This window comes from Leptonychotes weddellii, chromosome 15 (genome assembly GCF_054177405.1).
Source record: "Leptonychotes weddellii isolate Sample4059 chromosome 15, ASM5417740v2, whole genome shotgun sequence".
Lineage (NCBI taxonomy): Eukaryota > Metazoa > Chordata > Mammalia > Carnivora > Phocidae > Leptonychotes > Leptonychotes weddellii.
In genome coordinates, this window is record NC_138383.1 from 50,123,857 (window position 1) to 50,150,699 (window position 26,843).

The following is a 26,843-nucleotide window of genomic DNA, read 5'->3' on the forward strand; positions in this document are numbered from 1 at the left end:
ACCTGTATCCTGGTGAGCGCCACGGGGCTGCACCAGGGAGGGTCCCTCTCTCTTGCGATCAGTGTGCCGTCTTTGCTGCTTCTCCCAGCCTTTCCGTGGTGGACCCTCTGTTCCCACTCTCCTTGCCAAGCCCAGGTCCCCCGCCAGCTCACCGCTAGAATTACGGAGCTTTCGTGAGCGTCTCTCTCCTGAAATCTCTCCCTCTGAAGATTCGTGTCGCGCTTCTGTCAGGGGCCGCTCTCCGTTTGGCGTGCCCACCGTGCCCCCAGGCCCCTTTCTTGGGCAGCGTCCCGTCCTCTCACCAGACCCCAGGGCCGCTCCAGCCGCCCTAGATTTCGCGTTGGTCACGTGCGCTGCAGCCACTTCACGCGCCTGCCCTCTCTCATTTCAGATTGTGAGATGGGGACTGAGCGCGCGGAGGCAATCCCCAAGGAAGAAGTTTCAGAAGAAGCCGAGCCGCGCGTGGCAGCGTCAGAGAAACTTCCCAAGGTGGTTTGCCAGGGCCGGGAGTTTGGAGGCGCCCGGGCAGAAGACGTGGTGGAGAGGCACTCGAGAGCGTCCTCGGACGAGAGCGCGCAGCAGGCGTCTCCTCGGGGGAGAGGCCTGGCGTCGGGGCTGATCGCCTGTAAGAGGTCACCGTCGGGCGAGAAGTCCGGGGACAGCGACGAGAGCGAGTGCGTCTGCAGCCCCGGCCCGCACCCACTCACGTCTCCGGCCGAGCCCCCAGCCGCGCCCGTCCGCGCCTGCACCGCCTCCCGCCACAACCCCGTGGAGAACTCAGAGTCTCACAAGGCCCGGAGAAGTCCTGTGGGAGAAAAGCCTCATACGTGCACAGAGTGCGGGAAGGCCTTTAATCAGAACTCGCACCTCATCCAGCATCTGCGGGTCCACAGCGGAGAGAAGCCCTTCGAGTGCAAAGAGTGCGGGAAGACGTTTGGGACCAACTCCAGCCTGCGGAGGCACCTGAGGATCCACGCCGGGGAGAAGCCCTTCGCCTGCCGCGAGTGCGGCAAGGCCTTCATCCAGAGCTCACACCTCATCCACCATCACAGGATCCACACCGGGGAGCGGCCATACAAGTGTGAGGAATGTGGCAAGGCCTTCAGCCAGAACTCGGCGCTCATTCTGCACCAGAGGATCCACACCGGGGAGAAGCCGTATGAGTGCAACGAGTGCGGGAAGACCTTCCGGGTGAGCTCTCAGCTCATCCAGCACCAGCGCATCCACACGGAGGAGCGGTACCACGAATGCCTCGAGTGCGGCAAAGCCTTCAAGCACAGCTCGGGCCTCATCCGGCACCAGAAAATCCACACCGGAGAGAAGCCCTACCTGTGTAACGAGTGCGGGAAGGGCTTCGGCCAGAGCTCGGAGCTGATCCGCCACCAGAGAATCCACACGGGGGACAAGCCCTACGAGTGCAACGAGTGTGGGAAGACGTTCGGCCAGAACTCGGAGATCATCAGACACATTCGGATCCACACCGGCGAGAAGCCCTACGTGTGCAAGGAGTGTGGGAAGGCCTTCCGGGGGAACTCGGAGCTTCTGAGGCATGAGAGGATCCACACCGGCGAGAAGCCCTACGAGTGCTTTGAGTGTGGGAAGGCCTTCAGGCGGACCTCCCACCTCACGGTCCACCAGAGGATCCACACGGGGGAGAAGCCTCACCAGTGCAGCGAATGTGCAAGAACCTTCTGGGACAGCTCGGAGCTGCTTCTCCACCAGAAGATTCACGTCGGGGAGAAGCCGTATGAGTGCACCGAGTGCGAGAAAGCCTTCGGCCAGCATTCCCAGCTTGTCCTCCACCAGAGGACGCACACGGGCGAGAAGCCCTACGAGTGCCAGGAGTGCCGGAAGACCTTCAGCAGGAGCTCCCACCTCCTCCGGCACCAGAGCGTCCACTGCGCGGAGTGATCGCCCTGGACGACGCGCCCCAGCCCGACCGGCCGCGCCCAGGCCTGCGGACCCCACGAGGGGACACAAGTCCTCCTCCCGCCGACTTCCAGCGCAGCGGCCAAAAACGAGGAGGTGCTTTTGTGAACGGTTCACGGAGAAGTTTCGGGATCCCGAGTTAAATCGTAAAAGCTGTTTCAGGCCTTCGTGTTTCCTCTGTCCCCTTTCGCACTCCCTCCGCGCTCCCCGAGCGGATCCCCTCACTTCCGGGGTCTCTACCAGCCACGTAGCCCAGATCGTTAGTTCTCGGGAACCGTGGAGACACGTGGCCCGCCACCTCCCAAGGGTGGCAGCGCTGACTCGTGGAAGGTTAGGAGGTCGTGGCGGAGGACACACTCCGTCTTCCCGGCCGCGGTGTCGCACCAGGACCCTTGATCGAGCTTCTCTTAGCGTCGACATCTTGCAGACGTGCTATCGGGGTTCCTTAGACGATTGCTGAAGCCGGGAAGCTTGGGGACCCCCTCCCGCGAGGCCTCCTCGTCCCCCCGCAGAGGGTGCAGGACGGAGGAGACGACAGGCCGCTTCCAGGATGGCGAGCGAGGCCCTGAGCGTCCCAAGGGGCTGGTGGGCCAGGCGGGGGGCTTGCAGAGAGCAGCCCGGGCAGCTGTGCCCCGCGGGGGCGCTGCGCGGACGGACGGACGGACGCCCTGCTGGGTCGTGCGTCAGCAGGTAGCAGAGGGACTGTGTGGCCTCACCGCCAGCAGGCGCCTGGGCCCTCGCTGGGCCTCGCCCCGCAGCCCAGAGCCCTCTGCCGTGGTACCTGCTGTCGCTCACCCACAGCCCGGCAGCCCCCTCGCCTCCTCCCCCGAGCGCTGTGTGTTTTCCTCGGGCGTCCACGCGTCCGCGTGTCTGGGGCACCGGGAGGCGGCCGGCCCCAGCAGGCTGGCGCTGCTCCTCGCGCGCGGCCCTGAGAGGAGGGGGTTGAACTCCGTGAGCTCCAGGGTCCGACCAGCCCCGCGGTTGTGGACTTCTTAGATCTAACGTGACATGTGCTCGATGCTCTGTTGTTTAATCTCTTCTTTGTGACGCGATTACTGACCCCTAGAGTTCCCGAGTGTTTGCTATACCAGGCCCAGCACCAGACCCTCTCCGTGCTTATTTTCACCGTGTCTCTGATGTGGGGCCCCTGTAAGCGGCTGGAGTGGGGACCACGTGCGTACCATAAAATCCACCTGTTCTCCGTGTTTGTTGAATGATCTTTAATTCACAGAGTTGTGCATCGGCCGACCGGGTGGGTGTGGGTGTCCCTGCGCCGATGTCGAAGACCAGGAGCGGGGGGGGACGTTCGGGGGCTTGTCCGAGCTCCTGGGCCCCGTGCTGTGCCGTGGACAGGCGGGCTCGCGGCTGCCGTGTGTGAAACCCTGTGCACGTTGGTGTTTTTACTACGTGGATTTGAATGTCATGGATTTAAATCGTGTCCTTGGAAACCACCACTCACAGCCAAAACCCATCACGTGGGTTTACTCTGAGCCCCAGTGTGCTCCCCCAGCTCAGACCCTTCCTTGAGAAAAGGCTGTACAAGAGAACAGGACGCCGCACGGCCCCCCACCCTCCGTCCTTCCTCTGGTGTCTGGCGGTCAGGCCCCGAGCGGGAGGGATTCTCCAACTTCCCCCGTCCTTACGGGGATGACAGGTGCAGCGTGCTCTCTTACTCACTGCTCAGGTTCAAGCCGAAAAATGCTCCCCGACCGTGTCTCTGTCCTGTGAAGCCAGATAGCACCCGTCCCTCCAACCCCTGGTCCTGTGTTCACGTGTTTGATGTCCACACTCACCCCTGGCCCCGACAGAGACTCGGCCCCTGTTTAAGCTCACGCCCAAGAGTCCGCTCCCACAGACGCACCCAGGTGCTTCTCCCAGGGGAGGAGGGCGTGCACATTGTACGTCCTCCCACGTCCCTTGTTGGCCAAACCACGGCTGGTTTAGCTCTCTCTCCCTGCTCCCCCCACCTCAGGTTCAGCCACCTCAGCAAGGCCCAGCCCCTCCCCACCGGCCCCACCCGGGCTGTGGCCACTGCGCGGAAGGAGAAAAGGCCCTCCCTCAGCAGCCCACTCCCTGGAACACGGGAAGGCAACAGTGACCCACTTCGGTTGTTGTACTTGAGCATATGCGTAAAGAGGGGAGGTCTCCTCTCGGCCCAAGAAGAGTCCGTGTTTCCCAGGAGGAATTCTGGTGAACGAGTCTCTCCACCTTGATGCACACGCTATGCACACAGCCCGTAACTTCGCTCCCTGCCCACGTCCGCCTCGCACCACTCATCTCAGGGAGACTCGGACCTTCCCTTCTGTCGGCCTCCCGTCCTCTCCGCCGACTTGGGACTCGAAATCTGCCCTGTTATTGTGAGTGGTAGCCATACGTTCATGCCAGTAGGAGTCCACCGAGGAAAAGAAGCACGAATTTTCTTTTTTTTTTTTTTTAAGATTTTATTTATTTGACAGAGCACAAGCAGAGGGAGAGAGAGGGAGAAGCAGGCTCCCTGCTGAGCAAGGAGCCCGATGTGGGACTTGATCCCAGGACCCTGGGATCATGAACCGGGCCGAAGGCAGCTGCTTAACCGACTGAGCCACCCACGCATCCCAGAAGCCCGAATTTTCTTAGGGTTGGAGCTTTGAAAACCAGGCCTCACAATCTCAAAGACCTCCCTAAATGCCCAGAAATAACCCTTGAGGATTTTTAGCTCCGTTGGTATACATTCTCATCCTTTCCGTTTACTGGTGTCCTGACACGTTGGGTAAATTGTGTGTCCTTACAGTTTTACTCACTTGACGCCAAATACGTTGTTCCACGGTGTCTTCATGTGACCCTCCTAGGCCAGTGTCATCCCCGTCCCTGAGGGGCACCCTCCCCCCAGGGCCACAGCCACCTGCTCTGTGCTCCTGCTTTTGCAGAAACTTCACTCTGTCCTCCGCCCTCTGCTTGGCTTGGTGAGATCCTTTATCGTTCACAACGGGGCCCGTGTTACCGATTCCGTTCATTGGTCATAAATGATCTCTATACACACATCCATGTTTTTCATGATTAACAAGGTAATGTTCCGGATCATCTGGGTGGTCCAACTTTTTTTTTAAAAGCCTTACTACTGAAATTTCAGGGCCAGTTTTTGCAGTTGTTACTACTGTCAGACTCATTACATGTTCTTCTAGGTGACTCCTGATCTAAGGCGGGTCCCTGAGCTTGCGCGAGGGGTCTTGAGACTCTGGAAGGCTCTGCCCAGAAGAATGTGCACGGGACCCCAGGGGACTCACGGGCCACCTGAAACCCATCCTTGGACCTCTGTAGTCCTTTACCTTGCCCCTGAAAGCCAGCTTTGACCTTTGAAAAACATTAACCCAGAAAGCCGCAATCACTACTCCTTCATCCGGGGCCTCAGCTTTGGGGATGAAACTGTCCAAAGGACCTGCCTCGGGGCGCCCCTGACGGTGGAGGGAGCCGGAGCCCCAGTCGCCCAGCACTTGCTGAGTGCCCCCAAACCTGTTAGCACCTGTGTACCGACCCTGGGGGCCCCCCGAACAGAGGGGGTGGGTCTAAGCGCTAGGAGACTGCTAGGAGACTGCTGAGCAGTCCAGTGGCGGGCGGTGCCCCCAAAAGGCGCCCGGAGCTCCGAGAGGGGAGGAGGGCTGGGGGCGGCCGGTGGGCAGGTGAAGCCCTTCCATGAGCCTCAGGCCCCTCCCGCACCCTCGTCTCCAGCCTCCCCTGTGGTGTGGACAGAACGCTCATGTGTCCTTGTTTGTAACACGCTTTGCAGGCCGTGTGGACCAGACTCGCCCCCGGCACCCGGCACGTCTCCAGAGCCACCTTCTGCGCCCGGCCGCCACCTTGCCTCTGGGACCATGAGGTAGGAGCCCCACCGAGTGCGGCCCCGGCCCGTGGGGTCCCGGGGAGCAGTGGGGTCGGGGTGCTGGGCACACAGCCAACTCCCACCCGGAGGCTCGGCTGTCCGTTTTCCGCATCCTGGGGTGGGCTTCATTCAGCAGCCCTGCAGATGCTCCCGGCTGCCATCCAGGCCCCTTCACACAGTGTTTAATAACGAACTTGGATTTTGTCTCGCGTGTGGTGGGAACGGATAGACTCAGGTGGGGAAGGCAGGGCTGGCTTTAGGAAGAAGGCCCTGTGGTCCGAGGCTGTGGGCGGGAAGGCCGGTGTGGACGTGTGACGGCCGGCATGGGGATTGACCGTGTGGGGCCTTCCGCATAGAGGGAGGTTGGTTATGCGTCGGATGGGTAAGGTCTGGGCCAGCTCCTGGGCAGACGACCCCAGAGATCACCAAGGAGGGAGCAGAGTGCATCTGCACCCTTGATCTGCTGTTTGTGGGGCGCTCTTCAAACTGGACTGCGGGGGGCACAGGAAGGGGGCCTATAATCCACATTCCAGTCCCAAGTCGGGAGTCCCCGGGCTGCAGTGGGTGTGAGGAAGACCTGGGAGGTCTTGAGTGGAGCTTGGAGGTGCTGCGCGTGGGAGACGGTCACACGGGGGGAGGCCCTAGACACTTCGCACCGGGGAGGCCCTCTGAATACCAGTGTGGAGGAACCTCTGGTCTTGACACCTTCCGCATCACGGAGCATCCACCGTGCGCGGCCATCTGGGGCTGGACCGACTGCAGGACCCTTGTTCTGACCTAAAGCCTTTTCTCTCCTCCCCCTCCCTGGGGTCAGTGGACCGCACACGCCCTCTGTGGCAGCTCTGGGTCTTGCCCTGGCTGATGGGCTGCAGAACGAAGGGTATCAGGCCAGGGCTGCCACCCCGAAGTGAAGAAATGAGTGGTCCCCACAAACAAGAGGCCACGGAGGGTGAGCCCCAGGAGCTGAGGGGAGCGTCGTGATACCTTGCTGCCCTTCATCTCTCTGTGCAGACCCTCTGTCCCCCCAAAGGATGCTGGTGGCGTGAGAGTTTTGTCCCCCGTGGCGTCCCTTCATGTGACGGGGGACAGGGAGGAGGCTTTCTGTGGCTGCGGCAGCTGACCCATGACGCATTTACGCGAGTACGAGCGGCCCCGGGTGCCCGGACACCTGCCACTTTCAGCACCAGGAGAGAGAACAGAGCAGATCTCACCTGGGCCACCCTCAGAGTCTCTCTCTCATCACAGCCTTTGCCGCTTTATCGCTTTCCTTCCTGTTTTCACACGTTACTTCCGTCTTCCTGGACACGCTGTTGCTGCATGGGAGCCGGCGTCCGACGTGTCTGCTGGGACTCCGTGCTCTCGTGGTGCGCCTTCCTCGGCCTCACGGGCTTGTGCTCTCATCTGCTCAGGATTACCCTCAACACTGGCCCTGGGCGGCTTGTGCTTACCTAGTCTGTACCGCGAGACGAACCATGTGTGTCCTCCAGGCTCGGGATGGGCTCCCACCCCTGCTCCTTCCCTCTTGTTCGCACCACGTTGGCTCGGGCGCTGTAGGAAATGCAAATGAGTTGAGGGAGAAGGAGCCGTTTGTCCTCACAGTGGACCGACAGCCAGGGCGGCCAGTCTGTGCTGACCCCCAGGCGCCCGCGGCCTCTTTGGAATTCAGCGTGGACGGGATTACCTCGGTCTGTCCTGGGGTTCCCGTGTCCTCGTCCGGGAAGTGGGGACAGCGTCTGCAGATGAACCACGCACCTGAGAGCCCGTCACCTGGTATGTAGTAGGCGCCCCGTAATGCAGTGTTGTTCTCTCCTTTACCCGTGGTCCGTCTTCTGATTTGCCCCAGGTTAGGGGTGCCTTCTCCCCGGCGCTTGAGCTCGAGGAGAGTGCAGGTCGCGCCTTCGCCCTGCACCGGTCGTTAACGCACATTATTGCATCTACGTGAGCTGCCGAGCAGCCCTGTGAGCGGACGTGGGCTCCCATTCCCACACCGGGTCTTTGCCAAGTCTCCCCAGTGCGTTTACCGGGAAGTGGCGAAGGTGATGTGTTCGGAGGTCACGGAAGGCTCTCCTCGCACACATTCCCCCGTGAGGGTACTCAGTCCTCAGACTCCCCAATAAGCTAGCACTTCCTTCCACTTACCAGTTTTAGTCCTCGTTTCTGAGATGAAATTCCACAGCACAGCCGATTATGGGTACTCATGACCGCTTTCAGCCGGTCTGATTTTGATAGTGTGTTGCTGTATGTTTCTTCCATACAGACCCGGTGTTTGTCCACACTCCTTCCACCCGTGGGTTGATACTTTCCATCGGATTTGGAAACCGTCAGCGCCGATTGCTTCAAGTGTTTTTCTGCTTTCCTCCTCTTTCCCCTGGGACTCTAACCACACGTATCCTCCAGTGATTGACGGTGTCCCACGGCTCGCTGATGCCCTGTTCATCTTTTTTGTTTGTTTTCTTTTCTTTTTTTTAGGTATTTTGGTAGTTTCTATCCCCATTTTTCATCTCAGACATTGTAATTTTAATTCTAGAATTCAGTTTATGTCTTTTTTTAAAAAGATTTTTATCTATTTATTTGAGAGAGAGAACACGAGCAGGGGGGAGGGGCAGAGGCAGAGGGAGAAGCAGACTTCCCGTGGAGCAGGGAGCCCGATGTGGGGCTCGATCCCAGGACCCTGAGATCGTGACCTGGGCCGAAGGCAGACGCTTAATGACTGAGCCACCCAGGCAGCCCTGCCTTGAAGTTTTGGCAGCATCCTAGACATTGTAAATTTTATGTTGTTGTTGTTGTTGTTTTTTTAATTCCTTTCAATATTTTTGAGCTTTGAACTGGGATGCCAGTAAGGTACTTGGAAACAGTTTGGTTCTCCTGAGGCTCCGTTTCCCACTTGGTTGGTGGGACTGAGCAGCCTTGAGGCCCAGGTCCCTGCAGTAAGACCCTTGTGCGGCTCTGCGGGGTGCGTGCCCACGGCAAGGGTTCTCCGCTCCAGCCATTCCCAGACCTGTGCCTCCCACGGGTTCTGTCCCTGGCTCCGGGTGGGGGACATGGCGCCAGCATGTGTGTGTGAGGCCCGGGGTCAGCTGGCTCTCTCCTCTGCGACGCTCAGCTCCGTCCCTTCAGCCGGGCCCATCCTGGCTCTTACCTCACCTGTCCCTCTTCCCTCGGGGCACCCTGCCCGGCACCCCTGTCGTCCACTGTTCTGTCTGGCTTCTTAGTTGGCTGGGACGGGGGGGATGGTAAATCCAGTCCTCGTGACTCCTTCACGGCCAGAAGCGTTAGTCCTGTCTGTGTACAGAGATGTGCTCGTCTGCTCTATAAGGCGTTCGTTTATGCCGATTTTGTGGGTGAGGGAGCTGTTTTCACGTTTGAAAGAAAGGCCATCATTTCTTATTGTTCTGTTCTGCAGTCGGGACAGAATGAACTAATTCTGTGTTGCTCCCCAGGCGGCGGCGGCAGGCGGGTCTCAGGGACCAAGTCCCCACCCGTCTGCGGAGTCTGGCTCCCCCTGCCCCACACTTCAAGTCAGGAATGCGAAAAGCCCCTCTTCCTCCTCCTCCTCCTCCTCGCAGTTTTGTTGAGCAAACAAGGAGCTGTGTGGGCACAGGGTTGGAAGTCATACTTAGGTTCAGATCTTGGCTCTGCCTCGGATGCATCACGTGACCTTGGACAAACTAGTGAACCTCTTCGTCTCTTCATCCGTAACATAGCAATATAAAGCAAGCCTGTTTCTTTTCTTTTTTTAAGATTTGTTTACTTTAGAGAGAGAGAGCGTGCACGCGGTGGGAGGGACAGAGCGAGAAGGAGAATCTCCAGCGGACTGCCCACTGGGCACGGAGCCTGACCTGGGGCTCGATCTCACGACCCTGAGATCACGACCTCAGCCGAAATCAAGAGTCGGCCGCTCCACCGACCGAGCCCCCAGGCGCCCCTATAAAGCCTATTTCTTAAGGTTAGACGTGACTGTGGAAAACTGCTTCATTACTTTGCAGGTGACCAGCGGAGGCAAACGAGGCTCCCGGGCTGATGGAGTCCCTCAGCCCCAGGCCCGCTGCTGCAGCCCAGGAGCTCCTGGGCTCTCCTCCGTTCTCTCCTCCTGCCCCGTCCTATCCTTCCCGTCTGCCCCCTCTCCCCATCCCCAGGCTGCTAGCGCAGTGTGGGCCCCCCCACTGCCCCCGCCAACATCTCTTTACTCTGCTTATTTGACGCCTGGTTTTCTTAGGTTGCAGTCCTGGGGGAACAGACCTCTAGATGGAGTGTTGGGGGCTGCCTGTTGGGGGGCGCCCTGGGGAACATCTGGGTGAGAGAACAGGGGCCGCGGGACGGGGCAGGGGAGGAGCTACGCCAGAAGCCTGCATCAGCCCAGGGGACGTGCAGGGAGACCTTGGTGGCCGGGCCTGTGAACACACCTCCCTTTCCTCCCCGCCTCTCTGCTGACCACGAGGCGGGGTGCTCCATCCCACGCAGCCAGTCTGCCTCCGCGGGAGGGAAGGGGCTGCCCTTCTCTGTTGGCAGCGGGCAGGTAGGATGGGGAGGGGCTCCTGCTTCATCCATTGCCCCCCCCCATCTGTGAGCCCCCAGCACAAGCTTCCTCCGCATCCAGGCAGGGCTGTGCTGCTCCTTGTCTCTCCCTACTTCTCCCTGTGGAGCCAAGGAGAGCGAGGCCGGGGAAGAGCGCTCACTGGGGGCTGTAAGCTTGTGAATGAAGCTGTTCTAACTGCAGTTATTCCCCGACCTTGGTCTCGTTATGTTAAAAGAGGGTCTGGGGCGCCTGGATGGCTCAGTCATTAAGCGTCTGCCTTCGGCTCGGGTTATGATCCCGGGGTCCTGGGATCGAGTCTCGCGTTGGGCTCCCTGCTCCGTGGGCAGCCTGCTTCTCCTTCTCCCTCTGCCCTTTCCCCTGCTCGCGCTCGCGCTCATTTTCTCTCTAATAAATAACATCTTAAAAAAAAAAAAAAGAGGGTCCAGGGACTGACGGAAGCTCGCATCACTCCTTTCCCTTCCTGTGGGCACACAGGTCCCTCCCTGGCATGTGCACCTCGCGCTTTGCCGAGGACGGGCGGGCTCGTCCCAGGGGTGCGGTGTTGGGTAGAGGACAGCCTTCTGTGCGCATTTCTCACCGGCCCCAGCAGACGTGCCCTCCACGTCCCTGCCGTGTGTTTGGTTGCTGAGACCAGGGAGTCCATTTCTTTGTCTCCTGCTGGGGACAGAGGACCCCCCTCCCCGTTAGCACAAGTTCTCTTTATTCAGCTGTCTGGCTGGGGACCCCCTGCTAGCAGCTGCAAATGCGCACCCGGACACGGTCCCCTCCACACACAAACAGGGCAGACGCCGATCACACGAGGGCGGCACCACTGACCCCCAGGAACCCCCGGGTGCAAGGAACTGTTCCTCTAACACAGTCAGACTGCACACACACAGCCTCCGTTCCTTTGTACCGACACGTCAAAAGAGACCTTCTCCGGTCAATATTTTGCTTACAAAGGATGTCTCTGGTTTCACTCTTCTCAGAGTCCCGTTCCGCAGCTGGAATGACGGCTGATTCTGGAGTGGCCCCCGAGGCCAGCCCTCATCCACACCCTTGGGCTCTGGTCCTCGTCCTCTGCTGCCCGGTCCCCCTGCGCCCTCTCGAGCCCAGACTCCCCTCCCCCGGTCAGTCGGCAGGGGTGGGGCACGTCCCCTGGGGGGGGGGAGTGCTGCTCTTGCCACATTCTCTCCTCCACAGTGAGACTTTTAACTGGGCAAGTGGCCGTCCTGCGAGAGGTTTGCTTCCAGCCTCCCTGGAAGACCGACGTGGCCGTGTAGTTCAGTTTCCACGAAGGAGGGGGGCGCCCTCCCTGACACTTGCCGAGAAGGAACCCGGTTGTCCCTGGGACTGCCGCTCTGCCTTCCCCGTGAGCCGCAACAGACCCCATACTTCAACCACGCAGAATAACAGTCTAGCCGGGGGGTGGGGGGCTGCGCAAGAGCAAGGGGGAGCACGCGGGGTCCTGCGGCGGCGGGCCGGACGACACTGAGCTGCCCCTTAGGCCAGGCCTTGGGGCGCTTCTGTAAAGGGCCGGATAGCAAATAAACAGTTTAGCTTGTGGGCCACATACAATCCCTGTCACTCTTTCTTTCTGCTTTTTGGAACAGAGACAACATAAAGCCCTTTCTCAGCTTGTGGGCTTCAAAAAACAGGCCACGAGCTGGATGCGCATTGAGCCTGTAGGCTGTTGTGCGCGGACCACCCCTGCACCTCTGGACATGTATGATCGGCACAGGCGCTGTGACCTCCGGTCTCCCACCGGGGCCGATTCGCCCTTCTGTAGGTGGCCTGCCGGTTCCCCGCTCCCGGGACACCTGATTGCCACAGCACAGTGCAGCCCAGGACGCCGGGCTCACGCGGGCCTCCGGCCTCAGGCTCCCGAGCAGCGGGGACCGCAGGTGTGCAGGCCAACGCGCCCGCCCGGCTACCTCTGGACATTTACGGGAGCGGGGATAACACGGTATCGTGGAGGGAGGGAAGGCTTCTCCAAAGAGAGGACACTGAAGCAGAGATCTGAGGCAGGGGTGATACGTGTTCCGATCCGGGCGGACAGCATGGAGGAAGGGAGGGCCCGAGGGGCCCGAGGTGGGAGTGAGGTCGGCACCCGGGCCGGGTAGCAGTGTGTGGCCTCCTGACCCCCGGTCTCCTGGGCTGCGCCCTGCTGTATACGACCGCCTGTATACGTTTCCACTTTGCTAGTGGGCACAGCTTGGCCAGTAAAGGGCGCTCCTTCTGGTTCCTGTCGTTTTTCCTTCCCCTTCTCACGGGTAGCACCTCGGTGAACTTCACCGTCCACTGGGCCGGAACTCGTGCTGGTAAATACTTAAGAACCAGTTCAGAGAGAAGAGAGCCCCCGTTTGTGCTGCTCAGTGACCTCCCTGCAGCGAATCCTCCCACCACCAAGTGAAGTACAGCTGGGGAAGGGAGTGCAAACCTGGTTCCTGCGAGTCTGTCCACGCCAGCTGTGGCTCACGGCTGGAAGCTCCACCGTTGTCCAGGGAGGTCTGATTTCAGTCTCGGTTGGGATGGGGAGGCTCTGCTACTTCCTTGGGCACTGTCCCTCTCCCAGAGGTGGCACCTGTCCCCACTCTGCCCTTCCTCTATTCTCCGAGATCTCGCTCCCCTGGCTCACACTTCTGCATATCACCCTTTCCCGTCCAGGTGACTCATGCGATTTGTCTCGTGCCTGGCCCTTTGTGGCTGTGGCCTTGTCCGTGGAAGCAGACCAGCACGGGGTGGAGACAGGGCCGGGAGCAGAGACCACTCACGGTGCTTTTATGGGAATGAGCACGGCCCAGTGGCTGCGCGTCGTGCCCCGCCCGGGGCTCCAGCGAGTAGGCATTTGAATCCCAGGGCAGAGTGATGGTCTGCAGGTGGCACTAGGTAAACGGTCTTTCCTAAATCCAGGAACTTACACCTTTTATGGAATCTAGTCCCAGAACTCACGAGACAGACGTAGGACTCCGGGGGCGTTTTCACCGTCAGGACAGGGCAGGCTCTTTTCTGGAATGAACTCTCGGGGGTCTCACGAGCTCCGAACCCCACCTGTAGTCGCCCCCACACTCCTTACACACGAGGTTTCTCTGCACCGCAAATTCTCAGATCCTGACTCAGACGCACGCGGGCTGACTGAAGACCCTCCCACGGTGGGGACCCCCAGAGGGCCGCTTCCCCGAACACATCCTCCTCCGGCGCCCACCGCAGGGAGCTTCCCGCACTCACGGCGCTCGCGGGGGTTCCTCCTGTGATGCGGAAGGAGGGTGGAGCTCTGCTTGGACGGTTTCCCACAGTCACCGCTCTTTTCTCCGGAAGGAACTCTCTGGTGGGTTAGAAGGTGTGAGTCATAAATGGAGACTTTTCCACACTCCCTACACTCGAGGCCTTTCTTCCCTGTGGGCGTCTTCTTACCGGGGTCAGCCATCCGCCTGCCACCTTGCCCCGGGGCCGCGCCCATCCCTGCACTGTGGGGTCTCTCACCGCTGCCTGCTCTAAAGTGCCCCCGGCCTCAGAGGTGGTTTCAGATGCAGAGGCGCTGCCGATGAGTCCACTGGGTCGCCTCCTGCAACAAGGGCTGCAAGAGTAAACACGCCTGTCCTGGAGGTACGGAGACACTTGGCATGGAGCCACTTGGATTAGAATTTATACTTCTTTTTTTTAAGATGTTATTTATTTATTTGACAGAGAGTTGGCACAAGCAGGGGGAGCAGCAGAGAGAGAGGGAGAAGCAGGCTTCCCACTGAGCAGGGAGCCCAATGCGGGGCTCAATCCCAGGACCCTGGGATCATGACCTGAGCCGAAGGCAGACGCTTCGCCCACTGAGCCACCCAGGTGCCCCAGGATTTATACTTCTGGCATGAAAATAGAAACTTAAAAAATATTCACTACAGAGGCGGCTCAGTCAGCTGGGCGTCTGACTCTTGGTTTCGGCTCAGGTCATGATCTTGGGGTCGTGGATGGAGCCCCTTGTCGGGCTCTGTGCTCAGCAGGAAGCCTGCTAGAGATTCTCTCTCTCCCTCTGCCCCTAGTGCTCACGCTCTCTCTCTCTCTAAAATAAATAAATATTTTAAAAATATGAGATTAAGTAGTATTTTCAAGAAACTGGGGAGTGGCCAGCTGATGTTGTGGGGGATGGGAAACACAAGAAAGTAGGGTCGCAGGGTTAGGGAAGGGCAGGAAGTCCGCTCCTCCTGACTCTGGAACCCTTCCCTCCGCTCCCTGCCCCATCGGCAGACAGCCGCTGGAAAGGGTCCCCCAGCAGCTGGCTCCCTTATGGAGGGGACGGCTGCCCATTCCTGCGTCCACCTGCTTGGTGCTGCCTCCCCCTCTGACCTGCTCCTTAAAGAAGAGTGCTTTGCCCTTTTGCTCTCAGACATCCATAACACTGTATGTTTTAATTGTTTGTGACACTTTCTGTGGTCCAAATAGAGGACAAAAAACCATTGCTTGAAGGTGACTTAAGAGCATTCGATTTAAAAAATACACTTTCTTGGCACGCCCGGCTGGCTCAATCAGAGTGTGCCCCTCTTGATCTTACGGTCATGAGTTCAAGCCTCACTTTGGCTGTGGAGCCTACTTAAAAAAATAAATAAAAATTTTAAAAAATGCATTTTCTCCACATTAAATGCTGTGGTTTAAGAAATCTGCAGTGTATTTGCTGGGGAAACAAACAACCACAGCTAGCTAGCTTGTTTTGAAAAGTAAAGTACCCAGTTGATAAATGAGTAGAGATTTAGTAAACAGAAGTAAAAGAGACAAAAAAAAAAAAAAAAGAAAAATTCTGGAATAAAGGCAAGGAATGCTGGGAGCTAAGAACATACTTCTGGAATAGACTCTAAGATCAACCTCCATTTCTAGTTTCCCCCCGTTTGTTGCTAAGAGCTGTCAAATGCTTCCGTTTGATGGGGGGGGGTTGTGATGCACAACCAAGTATGAAATGGAATCTTCTTGATGAGCAACACATCACCGCGACGTTCCCTTGGTTCCTGAGGCTCTGGTCTAGGCTCTGCCCCAGGCAGGGAGGGGAGGATGTGTATGGGGATGACTCAGGCAGGGAAGGAAGAGATGGGCAGGAGCTAAGTGCTGACATCCTCGTTTCTAGCAGGGGCGCGGGCAGCAGGTAAAGGTAACCATAGGCTGTATCTCACACCGGAATGGCTTGATAGCTTAAAGAGTCTGTTTTGGGAGGCCTGGGGAAGTCAAAAGAGAAAGGATCTGAAGGCTGGCCTCTAGCTCAGGGAGTGATGAACTAGGAGTGGAGAGCAGTGGGCCTAAGGAGGCAGGACGGGAATGAAGGATTTCCTGGGGGTGTGTGAGGGCTCCCTGAAGCTGGGGAGGCGGGCGGCGAGGCTTCGGAGCCAGAGGTGATAGAAGCTTTATTTCATCTTTAGGGCCCCGCTGTGAGGCAGTTTATCATTCTCCCTCCTCACTGTAGAGGTGACCAAGCAGCCTAAGTCTTTCAGAGTGATGACAGCCAACTTCTGAGCACCTACTATGTGCCCTTCATACTCCCTCCTCCTCTCCCTCCCAAGTCCGGCTCCCCACCATGCTCTGGCAAAGGCTGGGTCCGCTTGGGCTGGAGCTGGATGCCCCAGGTGCCTTCCCCTGCCACGGCTCTTTCTGTGCATCTCGGGCAGGACGGTCAGGATCTGCTCCTCCGTGTGCCTCTCGGGCCTCAGCCACTCAGCAGAGCACCCACAGTCGGCTCAGGGGCTCCAGGGGACCCCGAGTCTCCTGGGGGCAGAGCTGCCAGAACCGCGGGCGGGAGATCTCTGGACCCGGAGAGTGGTTCCCTTGTAGCCCAGTCTCGAACTCCCACGTCTCTTGCTCTGGCGCCATCTCCATAATCGTCCCTTGATCCTGTGTGCGCCGTGGACCAGAGTTCTAGCTGCTGCCCGTGGTATAGCCATCCTAGCCTGGACTCGCTCCGGAGAAGGCCCACACCCGCGGCAGGCTTTCAGGGGCACCCTGCAGCATAAGAAAAAGCATTCTGCTTTCCGCGCTCACTAAACACACTCAGCTTCGCCAAGGAGCCAAACCCTGCAATCCCTTCTTCTCCATCCCTCCATCCGTCTCTAGGATCCTGTTCCACTAAGAGTCATGCCTTTGAGAGACTTGCAGTCTGGTGGACAGATACGTATGGTGCTTTCCACGATACTAGACAAAGGCTAAGAAAGAAAACAAAACACAGCAGGAGAAAAAATGTCCCCGGGGCCCACAGGAAGTCATTAGCTTCCAGTATCAGAGCCCAGACGCGAGCCGCACTCGGTGCGATGTAACCTGCCTGTTTCCAGTGACGTTTGCAGTGACGGATTCCAGCGCACGGGAGAGGCAGCCTCCGACCAGGTGGACCCCTCCATCGTTTCTCAAATTCCTGTAGTGGCCACAGCAAAAGAAACATTTTAATTCCATCGAGGGAATAATTCAAAGGCCCCGGATCTGCAGCAGCGCCCTGGATACAGGGCCGCCAGGAGCAAGACGGGGGTCTCCGGGAAGGCGTCCAGCGTCAGGAAGGTCTAACGGGGAAGGAGAGGGGCCCCCGGGGGTTCCCCAGCTGGACGTCCCCGCCAGCCTCACTCTCCTCCCTGGAGCACCGCCCCCTCCGCCGCCCCGCGCTCCCTGCACTGCCCGAACGACACCTGCCGCGGACACCTGCCCGGACCCCTCCACGCAGCCGGCGCCGCGCCGGCCTCTGCTCCTGCCCGGGCTGCCTGCAGAGAGCCTTCTGGCCGGCACAACCCACACGGCCCCGCGAAGCCACAGCTGCTGACCGCCGCCACGGCCCTGAGCCCGCGGGAGCCTGAGCTCCCGCCCGCAGCCTGCCAGACACCTGCGCGGCCGCCCCTCCCAGAAGCCCGCGGGCGCGCGGGGGCGCGCGTGGCGGGTGGGCGGGGCGGCGAGGGAGGGAGCCCCGCCCAGTGATGGGGAAGGGGAACCGAGCCCGGCGGAGGAGGAAGGGAGGAGCCCCGCCCAGCGGGGGTGGGAGAGGGGAGGGAGCCGCGCCCAGCGGAGGGGGAGGTGAAGGGGAGTCGTGCCCAGCAGGGGAGGGGAAGGGGAGCCCCGCTCAGCAGAGGGGGAGGGGAGGGGAGGAGGAGACCATGACATCCTATCTGAAAACCTACACGAAGTGGATGGTCTCCTAGCAAAATGTAAATTATGAAAATTGTGTGTAGGAGCTAAATGTGCGATTCAGGGGTGGGCGATCACAAGAAAGTGCTACAGAAGAATTACATTCAGATGTCACATGAAGTACTACTTTTTAGGAAAACAACATTTTTAAAATGAGAACCATTAAAATATTTGACTAGAAACCAGCCACCAAGTTTAATTTGAAATAAATGGATACCTCTCCCAAGCAAAATAGAGTTTAACCTGTTTTTTTCCCCTGCAATATATAGTTTATGGTTATGTGTAAAGGGGAAAGAAAAGCAAGAATATTACACACACTATGCTCTTGTGATGAATATAGTTTTCAATAATACAACTAGACAGTTATAAGCATGGACACTCATTTGTTGAACAAAAATATATATGTAAATCTGGGCCTGGGTTGAAGGTGAGCAAATACAAAAAAAAATAGTTCCTTGTTTTCAGGAAGCTGAAAGGGTGGGATGCCTGGGTGGCTCAGTCGGTGAAGTGTCTGCCTTCAGCTCAGCTCATGATCCTGGGGTCCTGGGATCGAGTCCTGGGATCGAGTCTGCATCGGACTCCCTGCTCAGTGGCAAATAAAATCTTTAAAAAAGTACATTGAAAAGAAGAAGAAGCTAAAAGGCTATGTAGTTGAGAGCATGAAGAAAACAAGAGAATATACATAAAAGATCTGCAGTATAATAATGGCTTCCGGGGAGAAACAAAGGACTTTGGCCAGTTCAAACAAGTCCTGCTTGAGTGTTTGAATTTTTCTTACAATGAACAATGTAAAAAAAAAAAAAAGTGCCAGAGCATTTCCCTTTAAAGAACTGAGTGTGTGCTGGGCAGAACCCATCAGACGTGTTACCTGCATTTGTTTATTTATTTTTAAAAGATTGTGTTTATTTATTTGACACAGAGAGAGAACAGCAGGGGGAGCGACAGAGGGAGAGGGAGAAGCAGACTCCCCGCTGATGGTGGAGGAGATTGGAGCTCTGACCGAAATCTTTGCCACGGTCACCACCAACGTAAAGTCTCCTCCCTGTGTGAATCCTCTGGTGTATCACCGGGTGTGAGCTCCTGCTGAAAATCGCCCCGCACTCCTTACGCTTACAGGTTCTTCTTGGGGTATGGGTTTCCTGATGCCGAGTCCGTCCTGACTTCTGTTTGAAGGTCTGGCCACGTGCCCCCTGCTCTTATAGCAGCAGCTGATGTGTGGCAGGTGGGTTCAGATGGCACATTCTCACTTCCTCCTGATGTGCAAGCTTTCCCTCTCCTACACGGGTTTGGTTAAGGGGAATGCTCACTTGGCTGAAGCCCGTGTCCCCCTCAGAAGGGGACTGTAGCCGTCCAGCCTCTGATGGGTCTGCCCGCCGCCTCTCCAAGCTGCTCTCACATTCGCCGGTGCGAGAATTTAGACCCGTGGGCATCTGTACTGGGTGTCCTGAGTCTCCCTTCGGAGATTTCCTGTGTTAGCTTCCATTCCTTGCTCTCGGTTTTCCTTTCATTATCTGAACCATATTAAAAGTATAAATAGTTGCCTTCTCATGCTAGGAGAAAAGAAATTCTTAGAAGGGGAGGCAAGTGATCAATGTAAAAACATTTCGATGTTTGGATTGAGCTTCTAAGTCCTCATAAATGGTTCTGTAATCTGGGAAAGAGATAGGCTTCTAAACCCTACTTTGGCGTCTGTGGTCTGTACAAACATCCCCAAAGCTGGCTGATTGTCAGAGACACCCCTGGAGAGCCTCTGAATCTTTATGTGGATCCACTTCATTCTTCTCTCTGCAGACCGCCTTCCTCCTTTACTACTTCAGCTCCTGGGTCTTAAAACGTCCTTTATTTAAAAGACCAGCCCTGGCTGAACTAGATTTTCTGAGTTCCAGAATCTCAGAAAAGAGGGTCCAGTTGTTCCAGCTTAGGGCAAGAGGCAGGCAGGGGAGAGAGCGGGGCTGTGTGGGGGTCACACATGGTGAACTTGGTTGCTGGGGACCGCACCTCTATGGGTGAGAAGGACAGTCAGGTGGATCGTGGTGAGCAGCCTGGATACTTCAAAAGTTGCTTATGACATGAGTTTTTTTTTTTTTTTTTTAAGATTTTATTTATTTATTTGACAGAGAGGGAGATAGCGAGAGAGGGAACACAAGCAGGGGGAGAGGGAGAGGGAGAAGCAGGCTTCCCGCAGAGCAGGGAGCCTGATGCAGGGCTCGATCCCAGGACCCCAGGATCATGACCCGAGCCAAAGGCAGACGCCCAACGACTGAGCCACCCAGGCGCCCCTGACATGAGTTTTTTGCCTGAGACTTGAGACACTGAGTGACAGTTTGATCTTCTTGGTCACTTAGTGGATATAATCAATAGGTAGTTGTGGGGGGAGATGGCAAGTAGGTTTTGTCTCTAGTGTCAACTAGGAGGGATTGAAAAGCTTTTGCCTCTAGCATCCCTTTAAGTGCTGCGGCTGTGTCTGGGCTCAGTAGGAACAGAACAGTTGACTGGCTGTGACCACCCCGGTGGGCAGAGCCTAATGCTAATTGGCTGTGAGGACTCAGGCGGAGCCTAATGCTGATTGGCTGTGGGGACTCAGACAGGCGGAGCCTAATGCTGATTGGCTGTGACCGCCCAGATGGGCAGAGCCTTACGCTGACTGGCCATGACCGCCCAGGTGGGAAAAGCCTAGTGCTGATTGGCCATGATAGCCCAGATGGGTGGAGCCTAATCACCAGGCTTCGTGAGCTCCAGGGTTCCACTTGGCCCCTCCAGTTCTCAAACCAGCTGTGTCCCCTTGCAAAGCCCTGGGTCGAGACAAAACCACTGCCCCTACAGTCCCCTGACCTTTTGCAGTAGAGTTCCTCCCCGCTCAGGCCACCTCTGTGCTGTGCCCTGGTGCACGCTCTGATTCTGTCCCTGACACCTGCTCTCCTATCTCCTGGGGCTACCAGAGGACACCCCGCTTTCTCTGCGGGACACCCTCCTCTCGCCCTTGTTTCCTGGCGTCCAGCTGTCCTCCTGTCATTGTGGCTTCCTCCCAATTCGTGGATCTTTGCAGTTAGCATCATCACACATGTGTAAGAACGAGAAGAGGGGGAGACATACATATAAAGCACATCCCTAACGGGAACCACCCCTAAAGTACGTAAAGCAGATTTAGACCTGTCCCTGGACCAGGGGGTCAGGGCTGAAATGGCTCCTTTCATGAAGAATTTAGTTCTGGGGCTGTTGCCATGGTGACTTCTAATGACTTTAATGACAGTAGACATCCCCTAAAACATTGTCCAGTGATTACATCCCGGGGACCACAACCAGTGTCAACTTGGAGTCAGAAGGATGGCCTGTACGTCTTCCTGCCTCCAGGTGCTTTCCAGTGATAAACACCTTGACAGTGCAATAAGAATGGCCTCCCTCAGGCATGCCCTGGGTCCCTTAGGGTTCCGTCACCTCCGAGTCCTGTCTGTGGGCTCTGTCGCCGCGCCCCGGCCCCTCCCCGAGGTGCAGCCGCTGGTGTTTAAGGAAGGCCGTGCGCCCCCCGAAGGCCTTCCCACAGGCGCCGCATTCAAAGGGTCTCTCTCCAGTGTGGATCCTCTGGTGACTGAGAAGGTGGGAGTTCTGGCTGAAGGCCTTCCCACATTCGGGGCAATTGTAGGGTTTCTCTCCTGTGTGCACACAGTGGTGTTTAATGAGGTCGGAGCTGCCCCTGAAGGACTTCCCACATTTAGCGCAGGGGTAAGGCTTCTCCCCGCTGTGGATTCTCTGGTGCCTTGTGAGGTCTGAGCTCTGCTGGAAGGATTTCCCACACTCTGCACATGCATGGGGCTTCCCTCCTGCGTGAGTCACCGGAAGTCCCATGAGGTCCGAGGTGCCCTGGAAGGTTCTGGCACGCTGGCCGCGCCGGTGTGCTCTCTCTTCCCCATGAGTTTCCCGCTCGTCCCCAGGTGCCTGGTCCTGGCTCAGTGTCCTCCCGCGTCCCTGGGGTTTCTCTGCAGCGTGAAGCCTCTGGTGTTTGAGGAAGGCTGTGTGCCAGATGAAGGGCTTCCCGCAGGCCCCGCACTCGTAGGGCTTCTCCCCGGTGTGGATTCTTTGGTGCTGGACGAGGAGTGAGCGCTGCCGGAAGGCTTTCCCGCACTCGCCGCACGGATACGGCTTCTCCCCGGTGTGGATTTTCTGGTGCGAGAGCAGGTGTGACCTCTGGCTGAAGGCCTTCCCGCAGGCCCTGCACTCGTAGGCCTTCTCGCTGGTGTGGATTATCCAGTGCCGGATCAGGTCTGAGCTTCCCCGGAAGGTTTTCCCACACTCCGTACACTCATAGGGCTTCTCCTCCCTCTCAGTTCTCTGCTGTCCCAGCCGGCCCATGTCCTGGCCCGCGTGCAGCCTCTGGTGCTTGAGCAGAGCCGTGTGCCCGCTGAAGGCCTTCCCACACCCGCCACATGCATAGGGCCTCTCCCCGCTGTGCAGCCTCTGGTGCTCGGTGAGGCGCGCACGCTGCCTGAAGGCCTTCGCACACTCAGGGCACGCGAAGGGCTTCTCCCCGGTGTGGGTCCTCTGGTGTGTGGCCAGGTGTGAACTCTGGCTGAAGCTCTGGCCGCACTCATAGCGCTCGTACAGCTTCTCTCCAGTGTGAACTCTGTGGTGGATGACCAGGTCCAAGCTCTGGCTGAAGGTCTTGCCGCATTGGTGGCATGCGAAAGGCTTCCTGCCACCGCCATGGGTCCTCTGGTGCAGGACCAGGCTGGAGCTCCCGTGGAAGGCCTTGCCACACTCCTGGCACTCATAGGGGTTCTCGCCACTGTGGATCCGCTGGTGCCTGGCCAGGTTGGAGCTCCGGTTGAAGTTCTTCCCACACTCGCGACACAGCTAAGGTTTCTTCCCTGTGTGAATTCTCTGATGAATAATGAGATTTGAACTCTGGTTGAAGTCCTTCCCACATTCGTCACACATAAAGGGTTTCCTTCCCGTGTGAATTCTCTCATGGATGATCAGGTTGGAGCTCCGGTTGAACGTTTTCCCACATTCCTGACATTGATGGGTTTTCTTCACGCTACCAGTTTTCTGGCGCTGGGTGACCTCTGATGTCTGCTGGAATCTCTCACCACAGGCTTCTCTGCTGTGGGATCTTTCTCCTGCAGCAAGTGTTCTTTCTCTCCCATTACACCTGTGGCCGCTCTCTCCTGCGATGGTTTTTGCGGGAATGAGATTCGCTTCCTTGATAGCTCTCCCTTGGGAAGCGGGGAGCCCCCCTGCATCCTGTGAGGGGCTCACCCAACGCCTCAATGATCCGACCACAGGGTCAGCAGCTTCAACCAACCCATGCTCCTGACGGATCAGTCTCTGGCATCCTTCGGATACAACCCTTGCTGGATCTATGTCTCCAGGAACGTCCATCTTTGACTTCTGGTCCTTTATGTTATTTCTGATCTCTGGATCTGAAATGATAAGTAGACCATGCTAGCATTCCTAAAATACAAACATCACCTCTTCCCCCATACTGAGAAGTTGAAGAGGGAGGAATAAAGAACTGAGAAGAGGACTGTGTCCTGGCTGGGGCTGAGATTCGGACCTTTTTGGAGATTGTGGCCACCACCGGAACACTCCCACTTATGCCTGCTCTCTAATAAATATATACAATTTTTAAAAGAAAAAAAAAATGAAGTGGTGCATGAGCGCCAGGAGGAGAACTCCCTTCCTTTTCCTTTTCCTTTTCCTGTGGCCTTGCACTGTCCCTCTGGCACCGTCCACAGACAAAATCTAAACCTCGTGCCCAATGGCCAAGGAGAAACGGTACAGATCCAGTAACACAAGCAGGACAGAGAAGGGCAGAGGAGGAGGTGAGAGCCCAGTCCTTCCAGAACACCCGGGCAAACCCAGAACCGTGCCCCCCCACCCTGCCATCCCCCCAAGATGAGGCTGGACGCCCTTTGGCACAGACCACAAGCACCCTGCCACCAGGCATCAAAACCACTGGGAATCCTCGATCCTCTGATGCCAGTGATCCCTTTACAGACTCTCCTTGTTTGTGTGTTTCACCCCAAAGTCAGAGAGCGGAGAGCGTATGGATGCCCCCCTCCCCTGGTGGGGCCAGCTCTGCCTCCCGCAGCATCTCCTCCCCACAGAGCTTCCACGGAGTGCAACAGCCTGCTCACAGCCACATCCCACAGCATCCTGAATTCCTGAAACAGAAGCCCCTGCTCGGGAACCACCCAGGAGAGAGCAGCAGACACTTGGTACCTTCCCTTCTCTCCTTAGAACTCTGCTATGTCGCGCATCACCCTGGCTCTCAGCAGCCAATCCTGTCCTCGCTTTAGAAAGGTGAGACCATGGGGTGAAACCCCTGCGTCGCCCTGTCTTGTCAGCGACTCCGCACTCCGCTGTATTTCTTCTCTGCCGCTCCCCAGTGCTGATCTGCCCTCTGAGCCCTGCTGTGGGCCGCGCACTGCACTAGGTGCAAAGTAATGAGCACCATGCAGGACAATACCGAGGACAGAGTCCCTCTCCTTGAAGAGCCCGTGCTGGGCTGGGGGCTCACGAAGGGTACGCACGGGGTGCCGTGAGACCTTGCAGAAAGAGCACATCCTTGAGGGGGGACAGGCAAGGAAACTTCTGGAAGGACAAAGCTTCTAAGCTGAGGCCTCAGAGACCACCTGAGATAACCAGACTTCCCACGAGGCTGCAGCACGTGCATGGGTGGAAGGTGAGAGAAGCCACCAGCGTCCATGCACGCACCATGTGACCGAGCCCAGGATGCGGGACGGCAGAAGACGGAGCTGGGAAGGGCTGGTCAACTCGTGGAGGACCAAGAGGTTTGGGCTTTCTCCTGAAGGCCATGGGAAGCCCCTGAAAGGGTTAACGCAGGAGAATGGTGTAAGCAGATTTATGGTTTTAGAAGACTGTTCTGATCATTTTCTGGAGGATGAATGTTGGGTCAAGGCTGCAAGCGGGGATATCAGGCAGGAAACCACAGCAGTGGTCTGCTTGGAGCCAGGGAGGGCCCCAGTGAACTCCGGGCAGAGGGCACGGAGGGATCGAGTCCGTATGTCAGAGAAGCAAGACCTGGTGCTGTCCTAGACAGAGGGGCCGAGGGGACAGGGCAGGCATTAAGGATGGCATCCACGTTTCTAACTTGGGCAACCACCTGAATTGGGTAGTTGGAGGCAAAGGCCGGGTGAGGGGGATGCAGTGGGGGAAATAATTTCAGAGGTGTTGGAGATACCTGTGAGGCATCCGGGAGAAATGTCTGCAGAGCCGACAGGTCAGCAGGTCAGGAGCCCAGGAGGAACATCTGGAAGGCAGGCAAAGATTTCAGAATCATCACGCAAGTAGCATCTAAAGCAGAAAAGTGTCACTAGTTACGGCTTGGAGACCTGAGCAGAGCACAGGGTGCGGGAGCGAGCAGAACCAAGTTAGAATCCCGGCATCTTAATCTCCCTCAACCATCCTCCCCTCGATGCCCAACAGAAGGAAGAGCACTTGTCCCACAGTGTCATCATGCCGACGAAGCCCCCCAAGGTGGACAGTGCACACCACAACCGCGTAAGCTTCTCAAGAAACTCCACGGGGCTGGGGGCTCCGTCTGTTTTCAGTGTTGGAACAGGGCCCCGAATATAGCGGGCGCTCAATAAAAAACTGCAGAATAAGTGAGCAGGATACCCCTTGACCCAGTAATTCCTGAAATCCTTTTCTCCCTTGGCTTCCACAGTGGGTGATATTCCAGCCACTTTTGTACTATCTTTACCCATTTCTCCGTGTTACATGCATTATGGAGGCCCAGCCCCTCGTCCTGTCTTTCTGTGACGTATCAGTGGCCACACCCCCTCTGGCTCCCGTGATCTCCTTTGTCCAGGATGAATCATGATCTGGAACTCCTCTTCCTCACCCACATTTTCGTCTGCACTCACTGTGCATTTCTAGTCCTGTGTCTTACTGGATTGTGAAGCAAATGGATAGAGATGAACTCGTCATTTTACACTTATTCCCCTTTCTTACTATCCCTTTCTGCCAAACGACCCGTTTTCGTTGAACAAGTATTTACTGTGATCCTACGGCGTCCAGGCACCGTTCTAGACCCTGGGATGCCGTGGTGAACCAGACAAGGTCCCTGCCCTCGTGGGGTCTGGCGTTCCAGGGGCTTCTAGGCCAGAGACACAGTCGTTTATGCCACCTAAAATGTGGTCCACACACCAGCACCATCGGCCTCTCCCAGGAGCTTGGTAAAAATGCCAATTCTCCAGCAGCGTCCCAGACCCACTGAGTCAGACTGTGGGGAGGGGGCCCGGCAGTTGGTACCTGCCAAGCCCTCCAGGAGACACAGGTGGGCTATGACTTCATCTTGGACTCCCCTCTTTCCATACCTACGAACTCTGAAAACTCCTCCTTTGGCCCTCTCCAACCCCATCTGAGTCCAGAACCTTCTCACCTCGTGCTTGGATTGCTTGCAAAATCTCTGATAAATCTGCTTTCTGGTTCCAACTGGTAAAGCTAATGCTGTTGGATGAAGTACTTTTCTCAAATCCTGCTTTCCCTGACGACAATGATTGAAAACTTACCGTGAATTTTTAAATCATCTATTAAAGGAAATGATAGCGCCTCTTGACTTCCGAGCTATGTTATTCCCTCGGGCTTCTGTAACAAAGTACCCCAGATTGGGTGGCTTCGAGCAGAACTTCGTTCTCTTGCAGTCAGAGGTCAGAAGTCTGAAGCGAAGGTGCCGGCAGGTGGCTTCCTTCTGTGGGCTCAGGGATCGCCTGCACCCCTCCCCCCCAGCATCCGGTGATAGCAGGCAGTCCTTGTGTCCCTTGCTTTGTAGATGCATCACCACAATCTCTGCCTCCCTCTCCATGTGGCTTCTCCCTGCTTTGGTCTCTTCACATGGCCCTGTTCTTATAGGGACACCACTCATATTGAATCGGGGGGGGGGGAAGGGAGCTGTTCTATTCCAGTATGACCTCACCTTAACTAATTACATCTGCAACGATCCTATTTCCAATAAGGTCCCATTCTGAGCTAGTGGGGTTAAGATGTCGATATACTGAAGGGACACAATTGGGGTGGGGGGGACACAATTCAACACGTAACAAGAGCCCTCCTCTGCAATTCACCTAAGAGCAAAACTGCGCTTCAGTGTCCCCCCTAACTTCCCATACACTGTGCTTCTCCCCGCGCTGTCCCTTTGCCTCCCACTCTTCTGCTCGCGATGCTGCTCCAGGTCTCCCTCATCTACACCGGGAACCCAGAACCCAAACAGCCACAGGCCAGGCACTTCATCAGAACGAATGAAGGAAGCTAGGTGATTATCCACGACAAAATGATACTTTGCTTCCATGTCAGGGAGACGGTGGAGATTAGTGGGGACTGGGGCTCTGGAAATTGGATGCCGAGTCTGAAGGTGGAGCTCCTCAATTCCTGCTCAGTGCACCGTGTAGA

At 57.1% G+C, this 26,843-nt stretch overlaps 2 protein-coding genes and 2 long non-coding RNA genes across 12 annotated transcripts in view; 2 read left to right on the top strand and 2 right to left on the bottom strand.

The window, feature by feature from the left end:
- LOC115937252 (uncharacterized) overlaps positions 1–11,741 on the top strand; it is a 17,614-nt gene extending 5,873 nt beyond the window's left edge. For 4 of the 9 annotated variants that reach the window (XR_014140653.1, XR_014140651.1, XR_014140654.1 and 1 more), the window contains 2 exons: positions 5,693–5,782; positions 6,600–9,435. Coding sequence is in view for 3 of the 9 variants with exons in the window: in XM_081805894.1 (XP_081662020.1) it covers positions 400–1,911 (1,512 nt within the window). In the remaining 6 variants the exon portion in view is untranslated. Of the gene's footprint in view, positions 1–391; positions 3,135–5,692; positions 5,783–6,599; positions 9,436–9,526 lie in introns of those variants that run through there. The other 5 variants (XM_081805894.1, XM_081805892.1, XM_081805893.1 and 2 more) reach the window with 2 other exon arrangements.
- Positions 11,742–15,662: 3,921 nt separating this feature from the next.
- On the bottom strand, positions 15,663–17,140 carry LOC145717440 (uncharacterized). Its single transcript, XR_014140656.1, has 2 exons — positions 16,943–17,140; positions 15,663–16,677 (listed from the first exon to the last, which is right to left on the bottom strand). It is a non-coding gene; the product is annotated as an uncharacterized LOC145717440 (long non-coding RNA).
- A 56-nt stretch (positions 17,141–17,196) lies between these two features.
- LOC145717441 (uncharacterized) lies at positions 17,197–17,664 on the top strand. The gene is made up of 2 exons (XR_014140657.1): positions 17,197–17,282; positions 17,393–17,664. It is a non-coding gene; the product is annotated as an uncharacterized LOC145717441 (long non-coding RNA).
- An 82-nt stretch (positions 17,665–17,746) lies between these two features.
- ZNF594 (zinc finger protein 594) lies at positions 17,747–26,837 on the bottom strand. The gene is given in 3 exon segments (XM_081805891.1): positions 17,747–22,849; positions 24,634–24,702; positions 25,967–26,837. A coding segment is annotated over 1 exon segment (1,956 nt). The 5' UTR covers positions 22,809–22,849; positions 24,634–24,702; positions 25,967–26,837; the 3' UTR covers positions 17,747–20,852.
- Positions 26,838–26,843: the final 6 nt, after the last annotated feature.